The sequence below is a fragment of the Protopterus annectens genome, chromosome 9.part0 (assembly GCF_019279795.1).
Source record: "Protopterus annectens isolate FY-2018-M chromosome 9.part0, PAN1.0, whole genome shotgun sequence".
NCBI classification, from domain to species: Eukaryota; Metazoa; Chordata; order Ceratodontiformes; family Protopteridae; genus Protopterus; species Protopterus annectens.
The window spans coordinates 25,218,205-25,245,700 of NC_056743.1; the positions used below are offsets into that span (position 1 = coordinate 25,218,205).

The window sequence follows — 27,496 nt, forward strand, 5'->3', positions numbered from 1 at the left end:
GGCAAAACTGCCTTACAATTTGTAGCATGCTACAGACCACCCTTTCAAACTCAGGAAACTCACACAGCCTTCCTGAAGACACTGGAGAGTATAAATGTCTCTCCAAATACCATCATATTGGGAGACTTCAACTACCCAAACATAGACTGCGAACATTACTCAAGCCCAAACACCCTAGCCCAAAGGTTCCTAGAATTCATAAACTCAAATGCAATGGAACAACTAGTCACCATTCCCACAAGAGGAGACAATATACTAGACCTGATCATCACAAACATGGGGACAAAATGCTCCACACCGGAAGTATATCCCTCATTGGTAAGATCAGACCATAAATTAATCTCACTGGAAATCCACATCCCGCCCCCACCCCCTGCACAAAAGACCACAGTGAAGAACTTCTCAAAAGCCAACTTCACACTTCTTAAGAATGAAGTGGTATCCTTCAAGGTCCCTGGGCCAGTGGAAACCACAACCCACACTACTGAATCCTTTGCAAATGCCTTCTACGGGCACCTTCAAGAATGCATGGATCATGCAATCCCGAATAATACCAAGACCCATTCCCCCAAAGGCAGGCGCCCGGTCTGGTGGACCCCAGCCATAAACAAACTTTACAACAGAAGGAGGAAGCTACTACATGACAGAGCAAAATCCCTAAATGGGAAGGCATCTCTGATCAGTACTAGCAAAAACTACGATCACTCATAAAATCATCCAAGGCCAACTTTGAGAGAAAAATCGCAAAAGACAATCACAAGGCCTTCTTTAGCTATGTTAGAAACCTGGGTGGAAATTCCCAGATATGCTCAGAGTTAGTCCAAAATGACAATAAATACACTGAACCCACTGACATTGCCAACATTCTGGCAGATAGGTTCAGTGCAAATTTCTCCTCCCCCTCCCCCCCAAAAGGAGAAATAACTATCCCAGCAGAGTGTAGCCTCCCAAACATCTCAGATGCCGAGGTGAGAGCCGCCCTCTCTAAAGCTAAAAACACAGCATCAATGGGACCGGACGGTGTCCCGGGCTGTGTGCTACATGAACTCCAAGAGGAACTAAACCCAAACATAAGGCTGCTGTTTAATCTTAGCCTTACTACAGGATACGTACCCAAAGAGTGGTGTACAGCAACAGTGGTCCCACTTCACAAAGGCGGTGCTTCTACAGACCCTGAAAATTACCGGCCCATAAGCTTGATGAGCCTGGTCTGCAAAGCTATGGAGAGGATCATTATGGAACTCATAAACAAAGACATTGGGGACCTACAGACATTGGATCCTACCCAATTTGGCTTTGTCAAGGGCAGATCCTGCCTTTTGAACTTGGTTGACTTTTTTGAAACCGTCACTAAGGCCATTGATGAGGGTAAGGCAGTTCACACAGCCTACCTTGACCTTGCAAAAGCCTTTGACACAATACCGCACTCGGGCATCATAGACAGACTCACCAGCTTAAATGTAAACCCATATGTCACGAGATGGGTTGCAAACTGGCTCAAGGACAGAACCCACAGGGTCAGAGTTGCTGGAGCTATGTCAGACTCTAAGCCAGTCACAAGCGGTGTCCCACAGGGCTCAGTCCTGGGACCCCTCTTGTTTGGCATTTATTTTTCCGAGGTGCAGGCAAACATAGGATGATTGTGGCTGACAAAGTTCGCAGATGACTGCAAACTAGGTGCCATAATTGATACTCCAGTGGACACAAACATCCTTCAGAGAGGACATATAGAAGTGGATAATTGGTGCCAGAGCCATGGCCTAAAGCTTAACACCAAAAAATGTGTAGTCATACCCTTTGGGAAAAACAAGGTGGTAATCCATTAAGTACGGAAGAGGTAATCAGGGACCTAGGGACCCAGGTTGACAGTAACCTCTCATTTGACACTCACATTGCCAAAGTGGTTAGGAAGACATTCTATATTGCCCACCTTATCATGAAGGGTTTCACATCTAGATCAAGTGAGGTCATTGTGCCCCTGTACTCATCTCTTATTAGACCAATGATTGAGTACAATGCCCCATTTGGGATGTATCTTACCCGACACCTGCAGCAGTTGGAAAGACCCCAAAAGTTCCTCACCAAGAGGATAAAGGGTCTTAAACATATGTCATATGCTGCCCGACTGAAAAAACTCCAGCTCTATTCAGTCGCATACCGCCTACTCAGAGGTGACCTGTGCCTAACGTACAAGGCCATGTCCAATCCGGAATTAATGGACATGCTCCACCTCAAAAAATCCAAATCCATCAGAGCCACGAGAGCAGGAGACTTAAACCTCAACACAGAAATAAATAGGACGTGCTGGAGGGACAGATTCATAACCCAGAGGCTCCCTACACTCTGGAACAGAATCCCAATCCATGTTAGGCAGAGCCCCTCACTAATTCTATTCAAGAGAAGTCTTGATGAGTGGATGGGAGATCGTAGGTTTACCCCGGGGGTCATCTCTGTGTCACTACTAGACAGAGGCACATTAAACTAAACCTTAAATGGGCTTAGTATTCTCATCCTAAGGGGTGGTGAAAGCAACACACATTCTGGCTAGGCTTGTAAATGCCCTAGGGCAGATAGCCTAGTACGAACCTATGAACCTATAAAGCGATTTATTTGTGCCTACCTCTCAACCTCTTAATGGAGGAAATCTGGAGAAGGCCAAATATATTGGGGGAACATACAAACAGTACTAAAATTGGATTTGTATAAACTTAGACAGTTGACTGAACAACAGGTCTTGCTTTAGCATGCATTTTTCTGAAGAGTATGAAGTCTGAAACTCAATGTCTGTCATTATTTAGTGACTTCATTCCTAAATGATTTGCCAGAAAACCACAAACTTTATAAGGAACAAACCAAAAATAACAAGCAAAAATCTATTCATTCTGCAAAAATCTGGACAGTTAAGAGGTATAGTTCAGCCAGGGCTGCCTGGGTTTGCCGCCCTTCCCCCCCTCACAAAATCATGGTTGAATGGGGCCTCCCCCTACAGCTATTCCAATGTCCCATTACTTGGCTATTTCACCCCATTTACCATAAACACTGTAATGGGCATACTGCTTTACTTCTATGATGATTTGGATTTCATTTAAAAGTTTTATTTTACATTTTACAGCACAAACACTAATATACATCTCCTAAACAAAGCAATGCAGTCTCACAATGAAAATAGACTTAGCATTAAAACTACTCTGCCCTTGAAACTCACATTCATTGAAACAGCATTGAAACCCACATTCAAAGAAAATACATATGGCCAGTGACAGATAAAGATCAACTTTGGACTGTTTTCAAATCATAGGCCCCTTGCACAGAAAACATGTGTTCTTTGATATACCTTCCTGATTGTATTAAATTCCTTGTACAACACACTACAGTTGTTAGAGGGCATTTTAAATTTATTGTTTTGAACATTTTTCCAGTAAACAATGAAACAAAATGCATGCACCAGTAATGACAAAAGTGCCCAGTTCAGAACATTTCCATCATAAAAGTCTTCTACTGTCCACCAGTATCAGTAAATATGCACAATCTCTGCAGAAGTAAAAGTCATATAAATAATTCCACATTAAAGAGGTCTGTAACTAATGAAGAGGTTGCTGCTAACAAATAACTTTATATTTCATTGTTTCATTTACAAATAAAGTGCCTGTTGCCCTTCAGGAATAAATTGCCTATGTTACATTAAAAAAATGATAAGCTAGTAATATTGCAATAGGGAAAGGATGGCAAACTGATAACAGGTTCATCATTACTAGGTATCTCCGACAAAGATGACATTCTCAGGACTGCAGCATCCACCCCCCTTTAAAAGTACAACACAGTACAGTATCAGCAATGCATCTATATACTGTGGGAGTAGAACCCACAGCCTTCTGCATCAAAAACAAGTACCCTACCTGTTGTGCTATTAACAATGCAAGCAGACTCGGCATAAGCAGCACTAAACTTCTCTTCAAGATCTCAGCTCTTGTAAATTCCACTCTACACTCAACTGTATCTCTCAACTTTGAAGCACAAGAAATCTGGAAAAAGCCAACATTTATTGATGGGGGGAGAAAAGCCCAAAAATTAGGTCACATTTTAAACATTGCTTGAATAATATTGGAAAGTTGCTAGAATTAATGCTGTGTTACCACCATGCATTTCACTACCAAGGCTTGACCCCAGGACCCTGTGTATTACAGTCAGAGCAACACACCACTATGCCAAATCAGCTGTTTCTTTAAAGATAGGTAGACTGAAACTTAAATGGTAATAAATAGAAAAACACTTAGGTAACACTGCAGGTAAAATCACTGAACCTTTATTATCCAAATATAAGGAACAAGAAAAAAAAACATCACTGACTACACTTTCACCCTCCTGGGCATCTTCAGAGTCAGTTAAATGTCATTAAAGTCAAACTTTAAATTCACTTGTCAGTTGCTACATAATTAGGCAAAAAATCAGGTAATTAAATAATTAATTAGTGAACCCCTTGAGCATTTGTTGAACAAATCTTTGTATTTTAAAAAATCAGTGTTTCTTAATATAGTATAGTGTACTGAATTCACAGTGCCATTAATCAAACCAAAGGCAACAACATATAATATTTAAAGTCTAAACAAATCAAAAACAGGTGTATATTTTCATGAATATATGTTTGAGTTATTATGTATCAAATGCATGCTGCCTTATGTCTTAAAATGCACGCTAGGGAAAGAGTGTCATTAATACCCGGAGCATTACTAATCTTGTTTGTCATAGGCATTCCCTTACCTCCAGAATGGTTTTGTAATCACCCCCAAACTCTTTTGTGTAAAGCCTATCTATAACAAAGAATATAAACTTCTTGAAATTTAGAGAATTATTTGTGTGAGTATATAATGAATTAGTAGTTTTTTTTTATTTTTTATATCTCTGTAATGTTCCAAAATTCTTTGTCTTAGCTTTCTAGTGGTTATACCTATGTAGAATGCTGGGCAGGATAAACAGGTGTCAACATAAATAACCATATTTGTGTTGCAATTGCAGTGACACGGACTTCTCAAAGTTCTCTTAAAATTGCCTACACAAGCATAGGGACCATCGTTGATGAATTTACATGCTTTGCAGTTGCCACATTTAGCCATTTTGGCAGGTTTTTGTCCAAAGGATCTAGGTGTCTTTTCTAACAATTCCTTCATGTTCAAACCCCTACTATTTATAAAGGTGGGTATTCTACCTAGTGTGTCATGTAAATCTGCAGGGATAATGTTTTCCCAAGCCTTATGAATAACATTCTTAACTTCAGGTGCCAAAAAAGTATGTTGTAGTACCATTCCTATTGGAACATTTTTTCTGACAGGTTTACTGTTGTTAATTTTGTCACATGTTCTTTGTGTATCAGACAAAATAGGAATAAAATCAGTAAGCCGCCTTCTGGTTATTTCATTTTGAAGTGTAGTGAGCATGTCCAAGGGGTAACACCTTTGGACAAACAAATCCCTCAGGATCCCTAGTTCAACTGCAAATTTGTTGTCCTCACTGATGATACGAGACAACCTGATCATCTGATCCTTGACCACATTCCTCTTAATATGGGAAGGGTGACAGCTATTGTAGTGTAAAAATGAATTAATGTATGTTTTCTTTCTGTACAAACTAGATTCTATTTTTACATTTTTAATATATAATTGTAAATCCAAATAATCGATACTCCTATTGTCAACCTTATGTGTAAATTTTAAAAAAGTAGTAGTACGATTCAAATATACTATAAATTCTTCCAGTTCGTCATGTGTACCCTTCCAAAAAAAAACAGAATGTCATCCAAGAATCTTAAATAAATAGACATCTTTGTTCTAAATTTTGATCTCAATACAAACTGGTCTTCCCATTCTGCTAGGACAAGGTTGGCATATATGGGCACACATTTGGCGCCTATAGCTACCCCAATCGACTGTCTGTAATATTCATCTTCAAATCCAATATAGTTGTTCTCCAAAACCATTTGCATCAAATCCACTAATAAGCCCTTCTTATCCTGTTGTAAATCAATGTGTTTATCCAAACTGTTACCAAACCAATCTAAGCCAATATCATGAGGAATCACTGAAAATAGATTAATAACATCAACTGTTACTAATAAAGATTCACCTAGATTTTCATTAGTCAAGGATCTAAGGCAGTCCAAACAATGCCATGAATCGTTTAATATACAAGGTAACCTATCCAAAATCTCCTTAGTCATAATGTCTATATATGAAGCTAGTGGTTCAGTTTTAGAGCATCTAGCTGCAACTGTTGGTTTGAAGGTTGGATTGAGTATGTTTTTATGGATTTTGGGTATTCCAAATAGAGTAGGCATGACCGGATGTTCCACCTGTAAATATTTGTACTCCTCTGCATCTATGATTCCTTCACATAACATCTCATAGAGCTGCCAGTCTATTTTGGTGTATGCATTCTGAACGTCAAACTTCGAGACTAACTGATATGTGTTCGAATCACACTTGATACTCTGCATCTGCATTGAGTAATCAATGTTGGTCATAATGACTACTCCTCCCTCTTTATCTGGTTTCATGACCCTGTATTCGTTATTGGCTGAAAGCTCCTTTAAGCAAAATGCTTCTGCAGATGTTAAGTTTTTATCATACTCTACCTGTCTACTATCAATTAAACGTCTAATATGTGTTGTACACAAAAGTTCAAACGCCAAAACTGCTGGATGGTAAGGAGGTATAAATGTACTACTTCTTTTAATTGTAAATGTTTGCTGCTCTCTATCAACCCTTTGTTTAGTACTAAAACATATTTTTAAATTCAATTTTCTTGTGTATAGCTTTAAATTAATAAGCACTTTGCTGATGTCATATTTAAAATCAGGAACAAAGGAAAAGCCTTTTTTCAATAAGCTCAGATAACTATCCATAATCTCCAAACTGGAATAGTTATAGACGAGAAAAGAGTCATCTCCCAAAATAATAGGACCCTCCCTGGTGGTGTTCTCCCAGGACGAGTTGAATATAGTATCTGGAGAATGGAGGGGTAAATCAATCGGTGACTCAAAATGTAAAACTGGACCATCTATAAGTAAAAAAGTAGATGAATAATTTTTACATGCAGCATTTATCTGTGGTCCCAGTTTTTGTTGTTGAAATTGTTCCTCCTCTGTCCCCCCCCCCTCCAGTTGTTCCCTGTCTAAAACCCCTGTCTCTATGGTAACCTCTGACCCATCTGGTCTCGTGAGCTGCCTCGATTCCTTAGCCTGTCTGACCGTCTTAATTGGGGTTGGTTCACTAAAAAAACCATCTTCCTCTACCACCAAACATGTCTCTTCAGTTTGAGCTGCATTTCTCTTTACATCCCTTTCATAATTAACATCCCTACTGGTGTTAGGTAAAGGGTAAACTCTTTTTTCTTTATATTCAGCAGTGTTCTTTAAAATCTTTTTCTGTTTTCTTTCCATGCTAACCTTGACAAATCTATCAAGTTCAGTTGTAATTCTGTCAAGTCTACTTTTGTTACTTTCAAAAAGTATGTCATTCGTAATGCTCTGTTTAAGAGTAAGTAATTCATTTTTTAATACACTAAGTCTGTTGTTATTGTCTCTAATAATAATTCTCATTAGATCCAATCCAGTTCTATCATAAAGTTCCGACATATTAGTGTAAGCTTCGGTGTTTGCCTCAATACCCATATGTATTCTGTAAACTCTCAGTCCCTTAGGTACTTGGTTAAGCTCTATAGAACGTTCTAAAAAAACATTATCCATCTGAAGTGACTTGTATTTCCTAGCTAGCTTCTCAAATTTAGATAACTGGACATTGAATGTCACAAGACTTTCAGGCCAAGATGTTTCTCCTAGAACCGGGGGGACCAAAACGTTTTCCATATCAAACCTAGATCTAACTGGGACACTATTAATCCCAACCCTTGCTCCAGAATGTTTGTTGTCCAACATGTGGTTATTGCTCCTTTCCACTCTCTGTATATTCGTGTTCACTTGTCTTCCCATAGAGGTCCCTGGTGGTGTGTGCATAGTAAAAAGCTCTACTTGTGTATCTGTTAAACTGTCATTTTTAACATTGTTGTCATTACCCTTGTTAGCTTGCAACAATGTAATAATTTGTCTTGAAAGATCCAAATATTGAACCATCAGTTGTTCCATTGTGTAATAGGAAATGTATGTATGTATTGTCAAAAGAAAAAATCGTAAAAAATATATATAAAATATATATATATATATATATATATATATATATATATATATATATATATATATAGAGGAAAGGAATATATATATATATATATATATATATATATATATATATATATATATATATATAAATATAAATGTACTACCCTTAAAAAATAACCTAAATATCTTGGTTGCCTTATTGCTAATGTTGGTTGCCTAAAAATGCAATGGCTAAAAGCAGTACTTTCAGCCTAGTAAATCATTTGTTCTCGTAATTATTTAATCAACATAAGAAGTCAAAATCAAGAAGTACCTAAATAATCTCATAAAGTGGATTACAGTATTAATCAACCAGTTGTATATTTTCCAAAAAGTTGTATAAATAACAACAGTCTGTAATAACTTGGTTTAAAAAAACCACAATGCTGTCTAATAAATGTAACACGTATAATATATACTGTAAAATGTATGAAAAGTAAAACAGTAAACCTCTTACTAATAAAACATCCCCTTCAAACAAATAAGCAAAATATTAATCAAACAAACTGTTTGAACTGTGAATAATATGGATGTTAGTCCTTCCTGACAATTCACAATGTCTTAAACAAAACTGGTTAGCACTGACTTAAAGCTCTACAAAAGTGTGCTTATTAAAGTTCAATTGACATCTACCAAATTCCAGCAGATCTAATATTCAACAATAATTCACAGTGTTTGCACTTATGATAAAAACAATATACAAAATTACTAAAAAAACCTCAAATGGCTATCATTTAGTGATTTCAGTTCACTATAGTTTTCAACCTCTTAGCATCAAACACTAAACAAAGCCAATAATGGGGGGATACGGCTCCCAATTATATTCAATGAATTCAGTTCTCACCATAACTCTCAACCTCTTAGCACAAAAAAAACTGGACAAAGCCAATAATGGGTGAAAACAGCCCCAAAAATAGGGACAAATTTCAAATATTGATCTTAGAAAATTCTTAGAATGTCCAAGAAAGAGAACTCAGAAGACCACCACGGCAGTATAAAACAATTTATTTCAAACAAGCGCTTTCACGTAGTAACCTACGCTTTCTCAAGTCCTTAATACAGCTTAGCATATCAATACACCATTTATACAAGTTAACACAATCAAAATTCAATTAACACTATTAAAACACATCATCAAGTCACATTTCATTCATTTAAGGGAATAGGCAACTAACTCTGGTTTTATGCACACATAGTTGTTCAAACCAGGATATATGTGTACCTGCAACCTTAAGATCCACTTACGTTCTGCCCTTTCCACTTGATTACCACGGTTATCTCCCCTTTATCTGGAGAAACTAACTGTAAAACTTTAAAATCAAAACTATGTGTAGAAAATTCCATTAAATGTCTGGCTAAAAGCATTCTTATTTTTTATATCATACATATGCTGGTAAACCCTATCTTTAAGCCTTTTGGGGTTTTACTTACATAGAAACATTCACAGTTTTTGCAGTCTGCTAGATAAACTAAATTTGAGCAATTACATGTAGCATAGAATCTAGCAACAAATGTAAAAGGTAATGATGGTTGTATAAATTCATGTGAATTACTAATATGTCCACACATACTACAGTTCCTACATGGAAAAGTTCCTCTTCTGTGTATAGATGTTGTTGTTTTTCGTCTTGTATTACATAAAAGCTGCTTCAAATTCCTATTATTTTTATATATAAAGCTAGGAGTCTGTCCTATAATATTAAACGTTTCCTTAGCACCTATTAAAAAATGCCAGTTTCTTTTCATAGTATCACAAATATTGTTACTATTGTTGGCATATTTAGTGACGAAGCATACTTTGTTCTTCCTTTTACAAAAATCCTTTCTTTCATTAACAGCAAGAGGTTTGAAATGTGTAAGAAACTAGTGACAGATGCCCTGACATGAAGTACTGTTACAGGAGTAAGCCAGTTGTATTGCAAATAGATGGTAGTTTTTGTGGTATGGGAAATGTTATTCTACTGGAGAAAAAAACAAGTGCCTTTGAATCAAGAGCATTAACAGATGCACAAAAGAGGTATACCCTGATGGAAATGCAGCTGTTAGTAGGACGTGGTTGTTAGAAATTCAAAGAATATGGGTATTTTAAAGACATTTGGGTGAATATAGACCACAAACCATTGCAAATAATGTTAACATTCCATTTGTAAAAAATGGAAGCAGTAAGCCTGTTTGTACAACCTTTTAAGTGTCTTTGTATTTTACCTCCCTTCTCATCTACCCTCCTGCTTCCCGTTTTGCAGCTGTCCCATAAGCCTTTTCACTGCTAGCGTTGCTTCTCTTTCCCCACCCATTCTTTTAGTCATTCCATGCGTACACAGCCCTCTGCTCGTGCCCTTCCTTTTCTCAATGACCCTTTCTCATCTCCCTGTCATGGTCTTGGGCAGCAATGCATATTTAACCTGCATCTTCTGGTCTAAAGTCAGAAGTTATATAATCTTCTGTATCCTTTGGTTATATCTTTCCCCTCCATCCCACAGATCTTTCTAGTAGCCTTCTGCTGGATTACTTCCTGTAGTCTAATGAGCTTCTTCTTATGTAGCCTCCATAACTGCACTCGGTCCTAAGGGTATTTTTTGATGAAAGTCCTCTAGAGGGGAATATTGCCTCTTTCCTTCTGGGATTTATTCCTCTGAGGACACAGCACTGCTGCTGCTGCTGTGGTCCTCCTGTGCTGTTGGTTGTGCATTCCTGATGTGCTCAACATCCCTAGATGCTGGGTCTACCCACGAGCCATCAGTTTCACTTCTCCCACCTGATGCTTCACACCAGGTTATTGTGATGCAAGGGCAGGACTTTGCATTTGTTTACATTGAGCTTCAGCTGTTGTTAGACTAATCATTGAGTGCAATGCCCCATCTGGCATGTACCTCACTAGACACCTGTACAACTGGAGAGGCCACAAAAGTATCTCACGAAGAGGATCCTAGGCCTTAAACACTTGTCCTGTATGAAAAGACTAAAAAAAATCCCAACTATTCTCTGTCTCATATAGCCTACTTAGAGGCGATCTCTACTTGACTTACAAAACCATGTCTGACCCAGCTGCGTTAGAAATGCTACGTCTAAAGAAATCCCAATCCCTCCACATCACATGCTCCAGAGACCTCAACTTCATTACCATAATCAGAACATGCTGGAAGGACAGATTCATAACTTACAAACTGCCCATTCTATGGAACAGACTTCCCATACATATCAAACGGAGCGCCTCACTAACCCTCTTCAAGAGAAATCTTGATGAGTGGATGGGAAATGGAAAATTCACCCCGAGGATCACTCCAGTGGCTGTACTCAACAGAACTGGGAACTAAGGTTGGGTGGCATGAGCCAGGCAAATCCTATGGGCTAGGCTTGTAAAGGCTCCAGGGCCATTAGCCTAGTACACACCTATGAACCTATGTTGTCTTTCCGTGTATTTTTCCTTTGTTATAAAACCTTTGTTAGGCTCTCTCATCCTCCACGTCTATGACGTATGAACAAAAAAAAATCAAATTGTTCTTTTCGCTTTCAGATATTTGTGAGACAAACATAATGAAGAGTACTCAACTCAGGATACTAGTCGCTTTCCTAAATTCCTGATGTTGTTCATGTCACTACACCCTTCTGTTTTGTGTTATTTTATGATGTAGTTATCCAGTTCCTCTGTTGTGGTGCCTTTGTTTATGTATCAGTCCCTTATTTGGAATACAGTTAAGGCCTTGCTGAAGTCCAGGTACAACAACCATTGGTGCTTCCACTTTGATGACTGTCTTACAGAAGAATTTGACAGGGATTAGGTTTGATTGACAGCTTCTTTTAGCCATGAACTTGTGCTAATTTTCAAACTGGCAATTGTGTAGAAATGTTACCGACCTCCAGCTCAGAATTCCTCCCAAGAATTTCCATGCCCTCCGAACTGTAACTAGAGTGAAGTAAAGGGGAGACCTGCCATGGGTGTAAGCTTTTAGGGGGCTTGATTGTCAGGTGCCAATAGGGCACAAGTGAAGACCGGCATTGATTTATGAATCTGCAGGAATGTCTTTGTGAGTGGCATGTACTGATCACGTTTAAGGCCTCCATGCCACTTTCTAATCCTGTAACTTTGTACTGCATATGTGATCTTGGGGGAAGCACTAGTTGTGTCCATGTATTACTGCAGCGAGCAGTTTGCTGCGGTTGGAGGAGACCTGCATTTTGCTATTTGGGAGGAATGCACAGATTGTCGAATGATCAAAGTGTAGCTCTGCTTACCATTGTTAACATGCCTGCAGGTTGCCGGATTATTTTGCTGCTGACATTGTGAAAGATACAACAGCTGTTTCCAGTCTTCAAGGACTTCTGCAGTAGTCCCTGTTTTGCTGAAGATCTGTGTTGGGAGGTGTGGATTGCCAACACACTGGCTAGATTTCTTTTGGTCCTTCTAGTTTATCCTCTGCAAGAACAGTCAGTGCCTTCTGATCTCATTCCCTCTCTAGCCAGGTGCCAAGTCACTGACCCCCTCCCGCCTGCAGTTCTGACTTGCCTTTGTCCCAGCATGGTGCCCTTCCCTTGTCTTCCTTTGGGAAGAATGAAGCAAAGGATTCCTTTAATATGCCTATGTTTCCCTCTGATCTTTGCTCTGCCTGGTTAGTTCTGTTTCTTCTTACATACCTTCTAGCTTTGTAATTCAGTCACTTCTGGTCTGCTAGGTTTCAGAGTTAGCTTTTGCTGTCCACCTCATTGAGTTGCCTTTTTGTTAGTGTTCTTCTAGTGTGCCTTCTCTTCCTTTCACCTCTATTCCAGTTCTTGTAGTCCTTTTGCCTAATTGCTAGCCTCAGATTCCTGTGTAACTATATTGGCCAGCTTCTCTTTCCTTTTTTTTTTCTCTTACTCGCACTATTATTCCTACTCTGAGTATTCCATCCCTGGCCCATGCTCATAAATTGTTTACTACTTTACTCCCAGTCTCCTAACTTATCCTTGACTGCTTCCCCAGAACAGAGTACAATCAAGTTTTTGAAAGTCGTGCATATTATTTGTACGCTTTCCCCCCATCTCTAAAACGCACAGTGTCGTGACTACTGTTGACTAATGGTATTTAACTTGGGCATCTACGACACCATCTAAGCTACTTAGACCACATACATATCTGTACCCTTTCAGGTTCAAAAGAAAACAGAATGTTTGGCCAAGTGTGTCACCTCAAGTGCAACACACAGTGCAGAGATGTATGGCCATCAGTATGCCATAACAGCAGTCTCAAAAAACAGACCTTCCACATTATTTGGTGAAGCCAAGTGGGCACATTTACAAAAACAATCTTGTATCCAATATCTGTCAGATATCATTCCATCGTCCTGAAATAACAAAATTGGCAGACGCAACAAGTGTAAATGTGATTACTATATTAAATTTATATTCTAGGGACGTGGTTGCTTGATCTTATGTCTGACGGCAGTGTACAGTATTCATGTCATGAAATCAGTTGGTTTGTGAACAAGTGGGAAATTGGGCATAGAACATCTACTGCACGTTATCTGCTTTCCAGTGGACAAGTGGAAAGAACTGTCCAGACTATAAAGAATCCTATAAGAAAGAGCTGTCGTATAAATCTATGAGGAGTGTCCGTTTGCATTTGAAGAATGTGGAATTTCTCATTTGCAGGGACCAAGTCTCACACTAGCTTAACTGTTATTGTACAGCAGAGATAGAAATAGTACTGTGATAAAATCTTAAAGGTATTCAAACCAAGAAGCTGTGCAGTTCATGGGAAAGATAGTAAGTTTTGTAGAAGAAACCTAAGGTTTTTGTGTCATAATCATTTCTGTGAAAACTGTGAGTTAAGAGTTGAAATGTGTGATGGTCTTGAAGTTGTGTCACTGTATAAAATTGTAATACAGCACACAGGTCACCATTGTAAGTCATCCTGACAGATATGGAGTGTTCTTCAGTTAAGAATGTTCTAAAGACAGAAATAAGAAGTTATGTACTCACCATAACGTTCCATGTGACTTGTTCCATCTCACCCTCATTCTTCACTGATGGGTTCGGAGCCGATCCATCGCCTCCAACACAGCCGTTAGCAAAGCTCAAGGTTTACCAGCAGCTCGAGACCCAGCCCCTTATCCCATGATGCACTGCTGGAATTACCTCAGATCGTGTTTGCTGCGTGTACAATATCCTTGTAAGAGAAGTACTCTCCCAAGAGAGGATGAAGGATTGAGTAACCAGGATGAGACCAGCCTCTAGGTCAACTATCAGCCAGGTGGGGGATGGAAGGAGGGACGCAAGAATGAAGGCGAGATGGAACAACTCATGTGGAATGTTATGGTGAGTACATAACTTCTTAATGTAAAGTTGTTCAATCTCGCCGTTCATTCTTCACTGATGGGTGGCGTCCCTAGCACCATCAATCTTGGGTGGCTCATGGGAGTACATTCTTCAGGACTGTAGACCCAAAGGAAGCCCTGTCCCTGGAGGCCTTATCAACTTTGTAATGAGTGATAAAGGTGCGAGGTTTAGACCAAGTGGCTGCAGCACAAATGTTATCAAGGGGCAATTTGGCTTGGAATGCAGAAGACGTAGAAACTGCTCTGGTTGAGTGAGCTTTAATCTTGTATAGTAAGGGCATATTAGCAGCTGAATAAACAAAGGTGATACAATCAGATAAACATTTCAAAAGCGTTGTTTTAGCCACTGGTCTACCTTTTCTGGCTTCAGAGAATGACACAAAGAGCTGGTCTGATTTCCTAGTGTCTTTTGTTCTGTCCAAATAAAATCTGAGCTGTCTGTGAACGTCTAGTTTATGCAGCATATATTCTAATTTATTGGAATGGTTAGGGAAGAAGACTGGTAACTCAGTGACTTGGTTGATATTAGCTTCTGAACAAACTTTGGGCAAAAAGGAGGGGTTTGTCCTAAGAGACACTCTATCAGCATGAAAAACCAAATAAGAAGAGCTGATAGATAAAGCGTGAAGCTCTGACACTCTGCAGGCAGAAGTAATAGCCACCAGAAATATGGTTTTCCATGATAGAAATCTGAGATCACAAGATGATGCTGGTTCAAACGGGGGAAGGATTATACGAGACAGCATAAAGTTTAGATTCCAAGGAGAATAAGGAGTTTTCACTGGAGGCCTCATGTGAAAGGTTCCTTTGAGAAAGGCCTTGGACAACTTGTGGGACATTATGTTTAGCCCGTCCACTCCGAGATGAAAGTTAGATATAGCAGCCAACTGGACCTGAACTGTAGCAGCTGCAGCTTCTTCATTAAAAATCATAGTCAAGAATTCTAAAATGGACGGCAAAGGGGCTTGATAAGGATCAATGTTCTGCTTAGAAGCCCATATGGAAAATCTCTTCCACTAAGATATAGTCTCCTGGTGGACGGCTTATGGGAAGACAGGAGGATCTGTCTTGTTTCATCAGAAAGATCATGAAGCCTGGCTATGAGGGGAACTGGAGCAGCCGAGCTGTGAGCTTCAGTGACTGCAGTGAGGGATGGAGGTCCCCCGACGGATGTGTCAGAAGTTCTGGAACTGGGTCCAGAATCCATATATCCTCCAATAGATGATGATGAAGGAATGGGAACAAAATCTGCCGAGGCCAGTGAGGGGCTATGAGAGTGATAGTCCTTCCCAGCAACATTGCTTTCTGTAGACGTCTGGGTATTAGAGGGATTGGAAGGAATGCATAGAGGAGACCTGGGGAGCCAATTGTGTTTGAGTGCGCCTCTTGGTGGTTCTCCTGGAGGGGGAATCAGGGCAAAGTAGCTTTTGCATTTCATGTTGATGTGACTGTCAAAAAGATCGCAGCAAGGCTGGCCCCATTTGTAGAAAATCCTGTCCGGAATCTCTTCTTGAGGGACCACTCATGTGGCAACAAAATTGCCCTGCTCGGTTTGTCTGCTATCATGTTGGATCTCCCCGGGATATGCGTTGCCAACAGAAAGCATTGGGAGGAGACAGCCCACTGCCAAACTCTGAGGGCTTCTTGGCAAAGGGGGTAAGATTTAGTCTCGCCTTGCTTGTTCAAGTACCAGACTACTGACATATTTTCTGAATTGCAATCGTCCCTAGAGGAAGAGAGTCCTGAAAGTACTGCAACGCCAGAAGTACTGCTCTCATCTCCAGAACATTGATATGCAGGTGTGACTCTTGATCCGTCCATGTGCCTTGTGCAGTCTTTCCCTGAAAATGCTCCCACCCCACCCTATCAGGGAAGTATCCGTGGTCAGTGGCTACTGGAGGGCGTAGTACAAAGGGGCGTCCTATGGTTACATGAAGAGACGTCAACCACCACTGGAGATCTCTCTTGCAAGAGTTTGTAATCAAAATCATATGACTCATTGGAAGTTCCTGGAAGGACTATTGGGTGAACAGTAGCCACTGATGAATCCGCATATGCATCCTTGCCTAATGGTCTGGCCAAGATTGCTGCAGCATCAAGCCTAATACTTTTAAGACCTATGCGGCTGGTGCTCTGTCCTTCGACACTAATGAACTGACATGCTGGTGAAGAAGATAGACCCTCTCGATTGGTAGTCGTAGAGTGGTGGTTGAGGTGTCTAACTCTGCCCCTATAAAGACAATATGCTGCGATGGCGACAAGGCAGATTTTTCTGAGTTGGTTGTAATGCCTAAGTGATGGCAGAGTGTCAGAGTGTATTCCCTTGCCTGAATCAGTTGATGCCTGGTGGTGGAGATAAGGAGCCAATCGTCTAGGTATAGAAGCACCTGGGATGTTAGACGTCTCAGATTAGCCGTGACCACTGCCATGCATTTGGTGAACACTCTGGGGGCTGTAGTGAGACCAAAGGGCAGGGCTCGAAATTGATAATGATTGGCTCCCAGCGGAAATGCAGATGATCTGTGGATGGCCTGGCCATTTTTATGTGGTAGTATGCATCCTTGAGATCTATCGAGCACATCCAATTGTCTCTCCCTAAAAAGGGAAGTATAGACTGTAGCGTGACCAGCTGGAATTTCTCTTTCTTTACAAATTGGTTGAGTCTGTTGAGGTCCAAAATAGGTCTCCATTCTTTGGAACCAAAAAGAATCTTGAGTAAGTTCTGGATCCTATTAGGTCTGCTGAGACTGGCTGGATAACTTTTTTTTTTTTTTTTTCTAGCAACTTACAGACCTCACTTGTTCCCTGTAACTGGGTGGAACATCCGGGATTCTCCTTGGGGGCATGACTGGGGTGAAGAAATGTATGAAATACCCTCTGGAAATAATACTTTGTGCCCAGCTGTGGTTTGTAATGTCTTGCCAGGCATCTGGGTACAAAGATAAGTGACCCCCCGACTGCTTCCAGAGCAGGACAGTCGGGTCTCCCTTCAGGAGCAATGATAGGGTTGACCAGAAAAGTGATCTCTGTCAACCTGGTGTTGCAGATCCCCTCTGCCACAAGGGCGGCATCTTCCATTGTTACCCCCTTCTCTGCCCCTAGAGGGGGGGTTGACCACGTGTGTCCTGAAAGGCTCCTTGGTCTTTTCGGAACCACATTTTCCCTCCCTGTTGGTCTTTGGGGTAAGGCCGAGTAGGAGTGGAAAAACGGACTCCCAACGGTAGACAGAGTCTTTCCCTCCTGCTCACACCAGGTGAGAGTTTCCTTCACTTTGGGCCCAAAGAGAGATGAGCCATCAAAAGGGGTGTTGACAAATGAAGACTTAAAGGGCTCCGTGAAGGAACACAAGTGCATCCAGGAATGTCATCTTAGAGCAACTCCTGTACCCACTGCCCTACTCGTCCTATCAGCTGCATATGATATGAGACACATGAACGAGTTCATGATGGAATTTAGGGTAGCAAGCTGGGCAGCAACTTTGCCGGTAGCCCCTGCAGCTACAGTACCCTGAAGAGCATCTCCCAACTCCTTAAGGAGATCTCCTTGTAGTCTGGTGAAGTCGGTCAAATAGTTCAGGGATCGTAGTGTAAATTTCGCTGAACTAAACATGCATTTCCCATATCGATTCATGATCCTGGACTCCCTGCTAGGAGGATGGATCGACGAGGAAGTCTCAGACATTTCCTTCTTGGTGGCTGCCACCACCACCACCACCATGGCATCAACATGGACTCCCTTGGACAAGAAGTCTTTATCTACAGGGGCAGAAATTAACTTGTTAGGCCTCCGAGGGACAGGTTCTATGGACTCCGGTGACTCCCACGCCCTACGAGAGACCAACTGCATGAGCTCATCGAAGGGCAGAGACACCCAAGAGGTGGAAGGTTGAGACCCGAAAGCCTTCAGGAGAACTGACTCATCCTCAGTAGGGCTTTTGGACTGCCAATCACCCCTCTGCCTAAGGATCTTGAGTATCTCTGCAAAGGAGATATACTCAGAGGGGGATCGTGGGGACCCTTCTGACTCCTCCAAGTCAGTGTCAGATGTCAACAACTCCTGTGGCGAGTCCAAGTGTCTCCTCTTACACAATCTCTTCCTGGGGGCCTCCTCAGTGGGAGCCTCTGGGGAGGTCTCGGAAGAGCAAGGGGGCGCCCTGTGGGGCTACCTGAGGCTCATGGTCTCTACGCTTGGCCTGGACGATGGAGACAGAAGTGGACACAGACGCTTTGGTATAGGAAGAGGCCAGACCTGGTGTCAAGGATGTCTTTTGGGATGAGGCTCTCCTCATGGCTTTGAAAGCATCACGGCTCTGACGAGAAGGAGTCGACGAACCCGAAGGAACCACCAGCCCCGTGAGCTCCGAGCCGAAGTTAGGAGTTGAGCTCATCCGAGCCAAGGCCCCGAGAGTAAGAGTCGGCACTGACAAGTCGGTGTGACTATCCTCCTTGGACCCAACAGGAGAGTGTCAGCCCCTGGAGTCCTCTGTCAGCGCCGAGGATGTCAGAGTAGATGGAACCGATGACACAGGAGCAGGTCTCGGCTACAAAGGCTCCACGATCATCAGGTCAACTCCCTCTGGCTCCAAAGATCTGGTAATGCTCTGAGGAGGAGCAGTCAAATCTGGGATGGTGGTCTTCGGTTCCGAAGCTGGGGTCGGAGTCGACAACAATTTAGCAAGACCTGGTGGCCCGTAAGAGCTTCTGCACCAATCCGTCCATATCCAAATCTGAGAGGCTGACAGAAGATCTAGAGGAGTGCACCGAAGGAGCAGATTGAAGGAGTGGATACAGGTCTCTCAGAGGCCGGCTCCAAAATGAAGAGAAACTCCGCTCTGAGGGCTGTGGAGCTGATATCCCGGAATCTTCCACTTTCTTAGACTTTTTCGAATCTTTAGATGCCTTGGAGTCTGTTGAGGGTTTTGAAGATTTAGAGGACTTGCTGGCCCTATCCTGATCAGTCAAAGCTTCAGCAAAAGGATGCTTCAGCAAACCTAGATCCACAAGCTTCCTTCTCCTCTCTAAAAGAACCCTTGAAGAAAAGGAATGGCAAATGCTGCAGGACTCCTGCAAATGCATCGCACCTAAACAATACATGCACTGAACATGCTCAGCAGTTAGAGACCTCTTTTGCCTGCAGTCTGGACATTTTTTGAATCCAGATTTTGGGTGCTTGTCCTCAGACATATTAATAAGAAGTTTAGGCTGAAATCAATAAATAGTTACACATACTAAATACAGCCTAAAAGTTACAACTACCCTAGGCTCAAGATAACATGCTAAATATCAAACACACTCTAACAATGGCACGGAAAAAAAAGGAGGTCAACACTATGTAATATATATATATGTATATATATATATATATATATATATATATATATATATATATATATATATATATATATATATATATATACATATACATACATACATATGGGTCTACTTCAGAAGATCAACAGACCATTTGATCGACATTCATTTGGTCGACAGCCCATTTGGTTGACAACCAGTATTCAAGGCACTTAACAGGGATTTGCCCCCTCCCCAATGTTGTGCGACCCACATTGGGGGGGGGGGTGTGAAGCCCCCACCTATTTTTGTTTAAAATGTGTAGTTTTTCTTTTATTTTCATGCTTTTAAACAAATATAGGAAGGGGGGCTCCTCCCCTCAATAGCCCTCCACACCCCCCTAACTATATATAACAACTCCAGGATCGCACAACATTGGGGATTGGGCAAATCCCTGTTAAGTGCCTTAAATACTGGTTGTAGACCAAATGGGCTGTCGACCAAATGAATTTCGATAAAATGATCTATCGACCATATGAAGTAGACCCATATATCTATATTTATATATATATATATATATATATATATATATGTACATATACATATATAAAAAAATCACACTATCTATTTATACTGTCTATTTATACTATAGATGCAAAAACCTATGTAATAGGAAACCACACACACTCTGAAAAACTAGGCCCAACATGAGGCCAGTACAACTATGCCAAATAAACAAGCACCAATGGGAAGAAGTCTAAAAGAGACAACTACAGGAGCTGATATATAACTAATCTTACTAGAAACAGAAAGGAAGTAATGAAATAACTTGCAAAAGCGATTTTTGTATCAAAAAAGGCTCGAGCGAACTGGAACCACTGAGATCTGTGCCGCGGCAAACTAGATCTGGGGTAATTCCAGCAGTGCATCACAGGATAAGGGGCTTGGTCTCGAGCTACTAGTAAACCTTGAGCTTTGCTAACGGCCATGTCAGAGCCGATGGATCAGTGAAGAATGAATGGTGAGATTGAACAACTTCACATCATTTGTTTCTAGAAATATTAGTTGAGTAGGTTTAAACAGTTTGGATTTCATCTAAATAGTCCATCTTGTACCTAGTGTAGTTAGTTTTAATATGCAGTGATCATTTTAACATGTTTTTTACTATATTTTCTAGTTTTAAAAATGAGAATGATGTACTACCATATAGAATCTTCTGTCTGCTTGGTAAATCTCTAGCCATTTAATAGACCAACATCAAAATAAATATTTTTGAAATTGGCCACAAGCCAAGGGTTGTCTACTGTTTCAAAGGCTCTTTTTATTTCAATACTTTTAGTTGTGAAATTAATTATGCTTTCTCTCTTGAAGTTGGATTTGAAGGTTATTCTGAACATTTTCAGTTTTCTTTTTTTTGCTATTTTAAGAAAGATCAGGTTATCAACACACACAGTAAAATCTTTAATTTGTTTTTAGGTCAAGAACAGAATAATTGATAATGAAAAATAAATAGGTCACAACACAGGACCTTGTGGCACATCTGTTTGCAATAGGCCACAGACTCGCAGCCCATTCATGCAGGAAAGCACCACGTGGCTCACAGTTTTCATTTGTGCATGGCCTGGAAGGGTTTTCTAAAAGCAGTAGCATCTCCAACATTTTTGCTATCCTAAAATACAGCCAGTCCAGTTGTATTAAATGCCGCTAGCTTTGTGTAGTGTACTGTGCGTGTGGTGGTGTAAATTGTGCTTGTATACTTTTAATGAATTCAGCACACAGCTGTGCGGTGCTACTTTGCACTGTTAATGCACCTGTGCTGTAAGCAGCAACTTATTCAAAATGAACATATTCAAGAATTGCAAACTGTTTGTTCAAAAAGTTAGCGGTTTTGAGGGAATTTACGCAATGCCTAGCTAGTTGATGAATGCAGAGTACTGACTTCATAGCTGTGCAAGTTGGAAACTGACAAAAAAATTGCTGTGCAGTTCCTTCGTAGTACACTTTTGTAAAGGATATAAAATATTACTGCCGAGTCTCCAACTATAACCAGTGTCTTGTGTATTTGAGGAAATAGATGTCAAGAAATTCACCTTGAGAGCAAAGTTATATAGGTGAGTCTAATGTCCATGTTGAGAACCCATAACAAATGGGGTGTCATGGGAGAGACCTGATCATAACTGCTTGCAACACATGAAAGTTTATATGCTTTCATCTCCTACAAAAGGTAGAGAATCCAAACGTCAGACCACTTAAGTATTTTACAGCTTTAAAAGCTGTTTCCAACTTGTTCTGCTGTTTGTGCTTCCCACCACTTTTCTGTAGTGGCTTGTTGACGCCTGTTAGTTCTGTAGCACAACACTAGAGCTTAACAGTGGTGACATCAGAAATGTAAATAACAAACCTGGCTTTTCTCTCAGGTTAGATTGGAATTATTGCTCTCTGTGCAGTACAGAGAATACAAAAGCATAAACACACCCTCTGTGTGTTCCTTCAGCCCCAGCTATCAGTTGTAGCTCTCAGATCATTGCTTGATGTTGCTTTTGTTCATAAGAGGAGCACACCCTTTCCAAATGCCCTGGGTCTGCAGTGGTGTGTATTAAACGTCTCTGCCAGACCTGAATTTAAGACATTTTTGACATCTCTCAACACCCTTGTATTTTCTGCATCTGCATTTCAGTTATTCAGCTTGTCCATCTCTCTGTGTATCTAGATAGTTCTTTTCCCTGAGTGGATTTCCACAGGTTTGAACTATAGACCACTTGTGAAAATGGAGTTTGTTTTTACTGTATATTATGACATAGTGTAGTTAATGCCTTACTGAGTCTGTAGACGTATGGCTGTTTACCTGAAGGTTGTTTCTCTCTCATAGTCAGTATTATAGTAAATTTATATCTTTTTGTTCTCAGCAAGTTTACTGGCAATTTCTTCTACGACTTCATGATGGGAATTGAATTTAACCCCCGAATTGGAAAGTGGTTTGACTTCAAACTTTTCTTCAACGGCCGCCCTGGTATCATAGCCTGGACTCTTATTAACTTGTCTTGCGCTGCAAAACAGAAGGAGGTCTATGGCTATGTGACTAACTCCATGATTCTTGTAAATGTCCTGCAGGTAAGCTAAGCATGCTGTTTAGAATGTTTTATATAGGCATATATTTGTTTATGCATATATACGTACATGAGTGTGTGTGTGTGTGTGTGTGTGTGTGTGTGTGTGTGTATATATATATATATATATATATATATGGTTCCCCTTGACTTGATTGACACGCCAAAACACCGACGCTCAGAAGACCGACTCCAGAACACCGACAAGACAGATGATCAACAAGGTGAAATCCCGACAGCCGAAACACCGACATGGGCAACGTGTGAGCATGACTCTGTAAGTGTGCGATAGTGAGGGATTTAGCATTAGGGAGCGGACAGGTAAGTGTGAGATAGTGAGGGATTTAGGGTTAGGGTGCGGGAAAGGTGAGTGTGTGGTAGTGTCGGACTTAGGGTGCGGGTAAGGTAAGTGTGCGATAGTGACGGAGTTTAGGTTTAAGGGCGGGTTAAGTGAGTTAGGGTTAGGGTGCGGGTAGGGTAAGTGTGCGATAGTGATGGACCTTAGGGTAGTGTCGGACCTTAGGGTTAGGGTTTGGGTTACGGTTAGTGCATGTATAGTTGTGTGTAATGTGTAGTTTACGTTTTATGTGTCGGTGTTTTGGGTGTCGGTGTTATGGTGTTCGGTTTTGTGCGTTTTCGGTCATTTGGTGTCAGTGTTTTGGGTGTCGGCTTTGTGGCGTGTAAGTGTTGTGATAGGGATCCATATATCTATATCTATATATATATATATATATATATATATATATATATATATATATATATATAGGTTCGTAGGTAGGTACTAGGCTATCTGCCCGAAGGCATTTATAAGCCTAGCCGGAATGTGTTGGCTTTCGCCGCCCCGTTAGATTAGTTCCCTGTGCAGAAGAGCCATTGACGTGATCCCTGGGGTAAACTTTCTGTTTCCCATCCACTTGTCAAGGTTTCTCTTGAGGGTTAGCAAGGAGCTCTGCCTAATGTAGATTGGAATCTTGTTCCAGAGCATGGGAAGTCTCTGGGACAGGAATCTATCCCTCCAGCATGTTCTATAAATTGTTATGGTGAAGTTTAGATCCCTAGAGCGTGTGGCTTGAGGAGATAAGGTTTTCTTTAGGTGGAGCATATCCATCAATTCTGGGTTGGACATGGCCTTGTATGTCAGGCATAGATCACCTCTGAGTAGGTGGTATGCAACCGAGTACAGCTGGAGTTTCTTCAGTCGAGCTGCATAGGGCATCTGCTTGAGGCTAGTGATCCTCTTGGTGAGGTACTTCTGTGGTCTTTCCAGTTGTTGCAGGTGTTTTGTAAGGTACATCTCAAGTAGGGCATTGTACTCTATGATGGGTCTGATGAGTGATGCGTAGAGGGGCCCAATGACCTCTTTCGATCTGAATGCAAACCCTTTTGTGATTAGGTAGGCAACATAGAAGGATTTTCTAACCACTTTGACAATATGATTTTCAAAGGAGAGTTTACTATCTACTTGGGTCCCCAGATCCCTTATTATTTCTTCTGTATGTAGGGGGCTACCACCTATGTGGTACTTTGTTTTTTCCAAAGGGGATGACTATGCACTTTTTGGCATTTAGCTTGAGGCCATGTTGTTGACACCAGATATCTGTCTCAGTGAGACCCTTTTGGAGGGTGTCCGTGTCAGCCAGAGAGTCAATTATAGCCCCTAGTTTGCAGTCGTCTGTGAACTTGGTCAGCCATAGTCCTCCTTTGCTTGCCTGTACCTCTGAGAAGTATATGCCGAACAGGAGGGGTCCTAGGACTGAGACCTGGGGAACGCAACTTGTAACCAGTTTAGAGTCAGACCTAGCTCCCGCAACACTTACCATGTGGGTTCTGTCTGTGAGCCAGTTGGCAACCCATCTCATGACGTACGGGTTTATGTTCAGGCTGGTGAGCTTGTCTATAATACCTGAGTGAGGAATGGTGTTAAAGGCCTTTGCGAGGTCTAGGTAGGCTGTGTGGACCACCTTTCCCTCGTCTATAGCCTTGGTAACTGTCTCAAAGAAGTCCACCAGGTTTAAGAAGCATGATCTGCCCTTAACAAAGCCAGTGTTTGGAGGTTCCCAATGTCTCTGTTAATGAGATCCATAATGATGCGCTTCATAGCTTTGCAGACCAAGCTAGTCAGGCTTATAGGGCAATAGTTCCCGAGGTCCACTATGGCTCCACCTTTGTGGAGCAGAATAACCATTGCTGTGCGCCACACACACACACACACACACACACACACACACACACACATATATATATATATATATATATATATATATATATATATATATGTGTGTGTATATATATATATATATATATATATATATATATATATATATTTATAGATTCACTTTATAATCTCGAAATACTGAAATGTAGAATTTCAGTATGTCGAGTCTATAAAGTTGAATCTGCAAAATAGCAAAAGTGCATAATCGCGAATCCGGATATGCTGAATTTGAGGTTATGGCTTTACGTGATGTGACGTGTAGTGTCTTGTGTGGATGGTGTCTGATGTAGCATGTGGATTTAGGTGGAATTTAAGGTGAGTGAGTGTTTTGTAATGGGTTTGGGTAGGTGTTTGAGTGTACGTGAATGTGTTTGTAAGTTCTACGTGTGGGTTAGGGTAGGTAAAAAAATGAGTGTTTAAGTGTTGGATGTGATGGTGCTTGTATATGTGTGTGTGTGTTGTGACTGTCGAATGTCTAGTTGTGATTTTTCTATCTTTGTGCAATCTCAGAATTAGTATATATAAGTAGGGGGCTAGGGGGGGTGCAGGGGGGCATATTTGTAGTGTAGGTTTGCGTGTAGTGTTATGGTTCGTGTGTGTGTTTTTTTTTTTTTTTTTTTTTTTTTTTTTTGTAGTGTGGGTATTGTGGTGTATGTGTGGTGTGTGTTCACGATTTGAAATTTCATGGTTTTGGGCTGTCTGTGTTTTGTGGATTCAACTTTATGGTCTCAACATACTGAAATTCAACATTTCAGTATTTTGAGATTATAAAGTGAATATATATATATATATATATATATATATATATGTGTGTGTGTGTGTGTTTATATATATATATATTTAGATCTTGATAGTTAAATGCACCATAAAAATGTATATTTTTATGAATTTTTATTGCACTATTTACCATATTTCTTCACCATTTGTGTGTTGTTAATATGGTTCTTGTTACATGTCTTTGGTGTATGCTCATTTTTATATGTTTTTAGGTTTATATACCTTTTACTATCTGAATTTTAAGTCACGAATTGTTTGGGATGTAATTAACTGTTACACCTGATTTTATTGTTTGATTGAACCTATTAGCTTGGTTTTGTCAGTATATAAGGCAGTTGTATTTTAATGGAAGCATTGGAGTTTGACAAAGCCTGTGGGTGAAAGCGCTTACTTTTGCTAGCTAATAAATTATTGTTGGATTATATACAAGATTGTTTCTATTCCTGAAGATGTCCTTCAAGGATGCATCTGCAGTCATAACATATGGGTTGTCCTGCCTCAGGCAGCCCTTCAGTCGGCCGGATTCCAAAGTCTGGGTCTGGCCTCGGCTGATGTCGCACTTTCCCCGACGTCAGAGCTTCTGGGGTATAAAGGCATCAGCTGACGCCATTTTCCTCAGTCTTTCTTGCCGCGCGGTGCCCGAAGCAGAAGCTGTTCGCAAGTGCTGGTCGGTCAGATCCAGAGATTTCAGCTACCGAAGACTTCTAAAAAAGCTAAGTACCCCGTTGGAGACTCTTTCTTGCCTCAGCCAATGTCAGACAAAGTAAATAATTGTTTAACTTGTGGGAAACAAATACCTCATAAGGATTTCCATTCTTACTGCCTTCCTTGCTTAGGCCCAGACCACGACTTATCAGCTTGTTTAGCCTGTGCCTCCTTCAACCGACGGACTCTTAGACGTCGGTCGGAGTTTGCAGAAGAGTTTTTTGGATCTGCTTTTGCATATAAAATGCCGTCGGAGACTCCGATTACACATTTAGCCAAAACGCAAGGAAAAGGACTGACACCATGCCCGCGGTTTCGGCTGAAGCCACGGTTAGGCCTACCGCGAGTGTCTCGGTTTCGGCTGAAACCGAGTCCTCGGTTCTTACTTCTGCCGAAATCATGCCTCCGACAACCGAGGCCAGAGAGGCCCCGGCTGCGTCGGCTACAGAAATCCCTACCGAATAAGCAAGCGCACAAGAATTGTCCGACACCATTCCATTGGACATTTCTACTCCTGCACGTGGGGCAGCTAGGCCCCCTGCTTCTATGTCTATAAAGGCCTTCTCCAGAGCTAATGCAGCTAAAATTTCAAAAGCCTTACCTGCAAAAGCTACTTCTCAGAGACCTTCCTCAAGTTCTCAGATTCTCAGCCTTATATCCATGATGGGTTCCCAACCTCACCCAGACAGGGCCTCCCACCCTCCACCTGACAAAAGGCCTAGGACTGAACCCCCTGAACCTCTCTCCTCAGACTACTCCTCGGATGGATCTGATTTATCAGACCATCAGGAAGGGCCATATTCTCCTTATGAGGATTCAGATGCAGAAGACTCTATTCCTTCTGCCTCCCCTCCTGAAGAATTTTCCTTTGGGGAAACTTTCAATGCAGA

General features: G+C 41.1%; 1 protein-coding gene across 1 annotated transcript in view; it reads left to right on the forward strand.

Moving 5' to 3' along the window:
• DHCR7 (7-dehydrocholesterol reductase) overlaps nt 1-27,496 on the forward strand; it is a 775,245-nt gene that overhangs the window by 559,306 nt on the left and 188,443 nt on the right. The window contains exon 7 of the mRNA XM_044084804.1: nt 22,709-22,913. Coding sequence (XP_043940739.1) covers nt 22,709-22,913 — 205 coding nt within the window. The remainder of the gene's footprint in view (nt 1-22,708; nt 22,914-27,496) is intronic.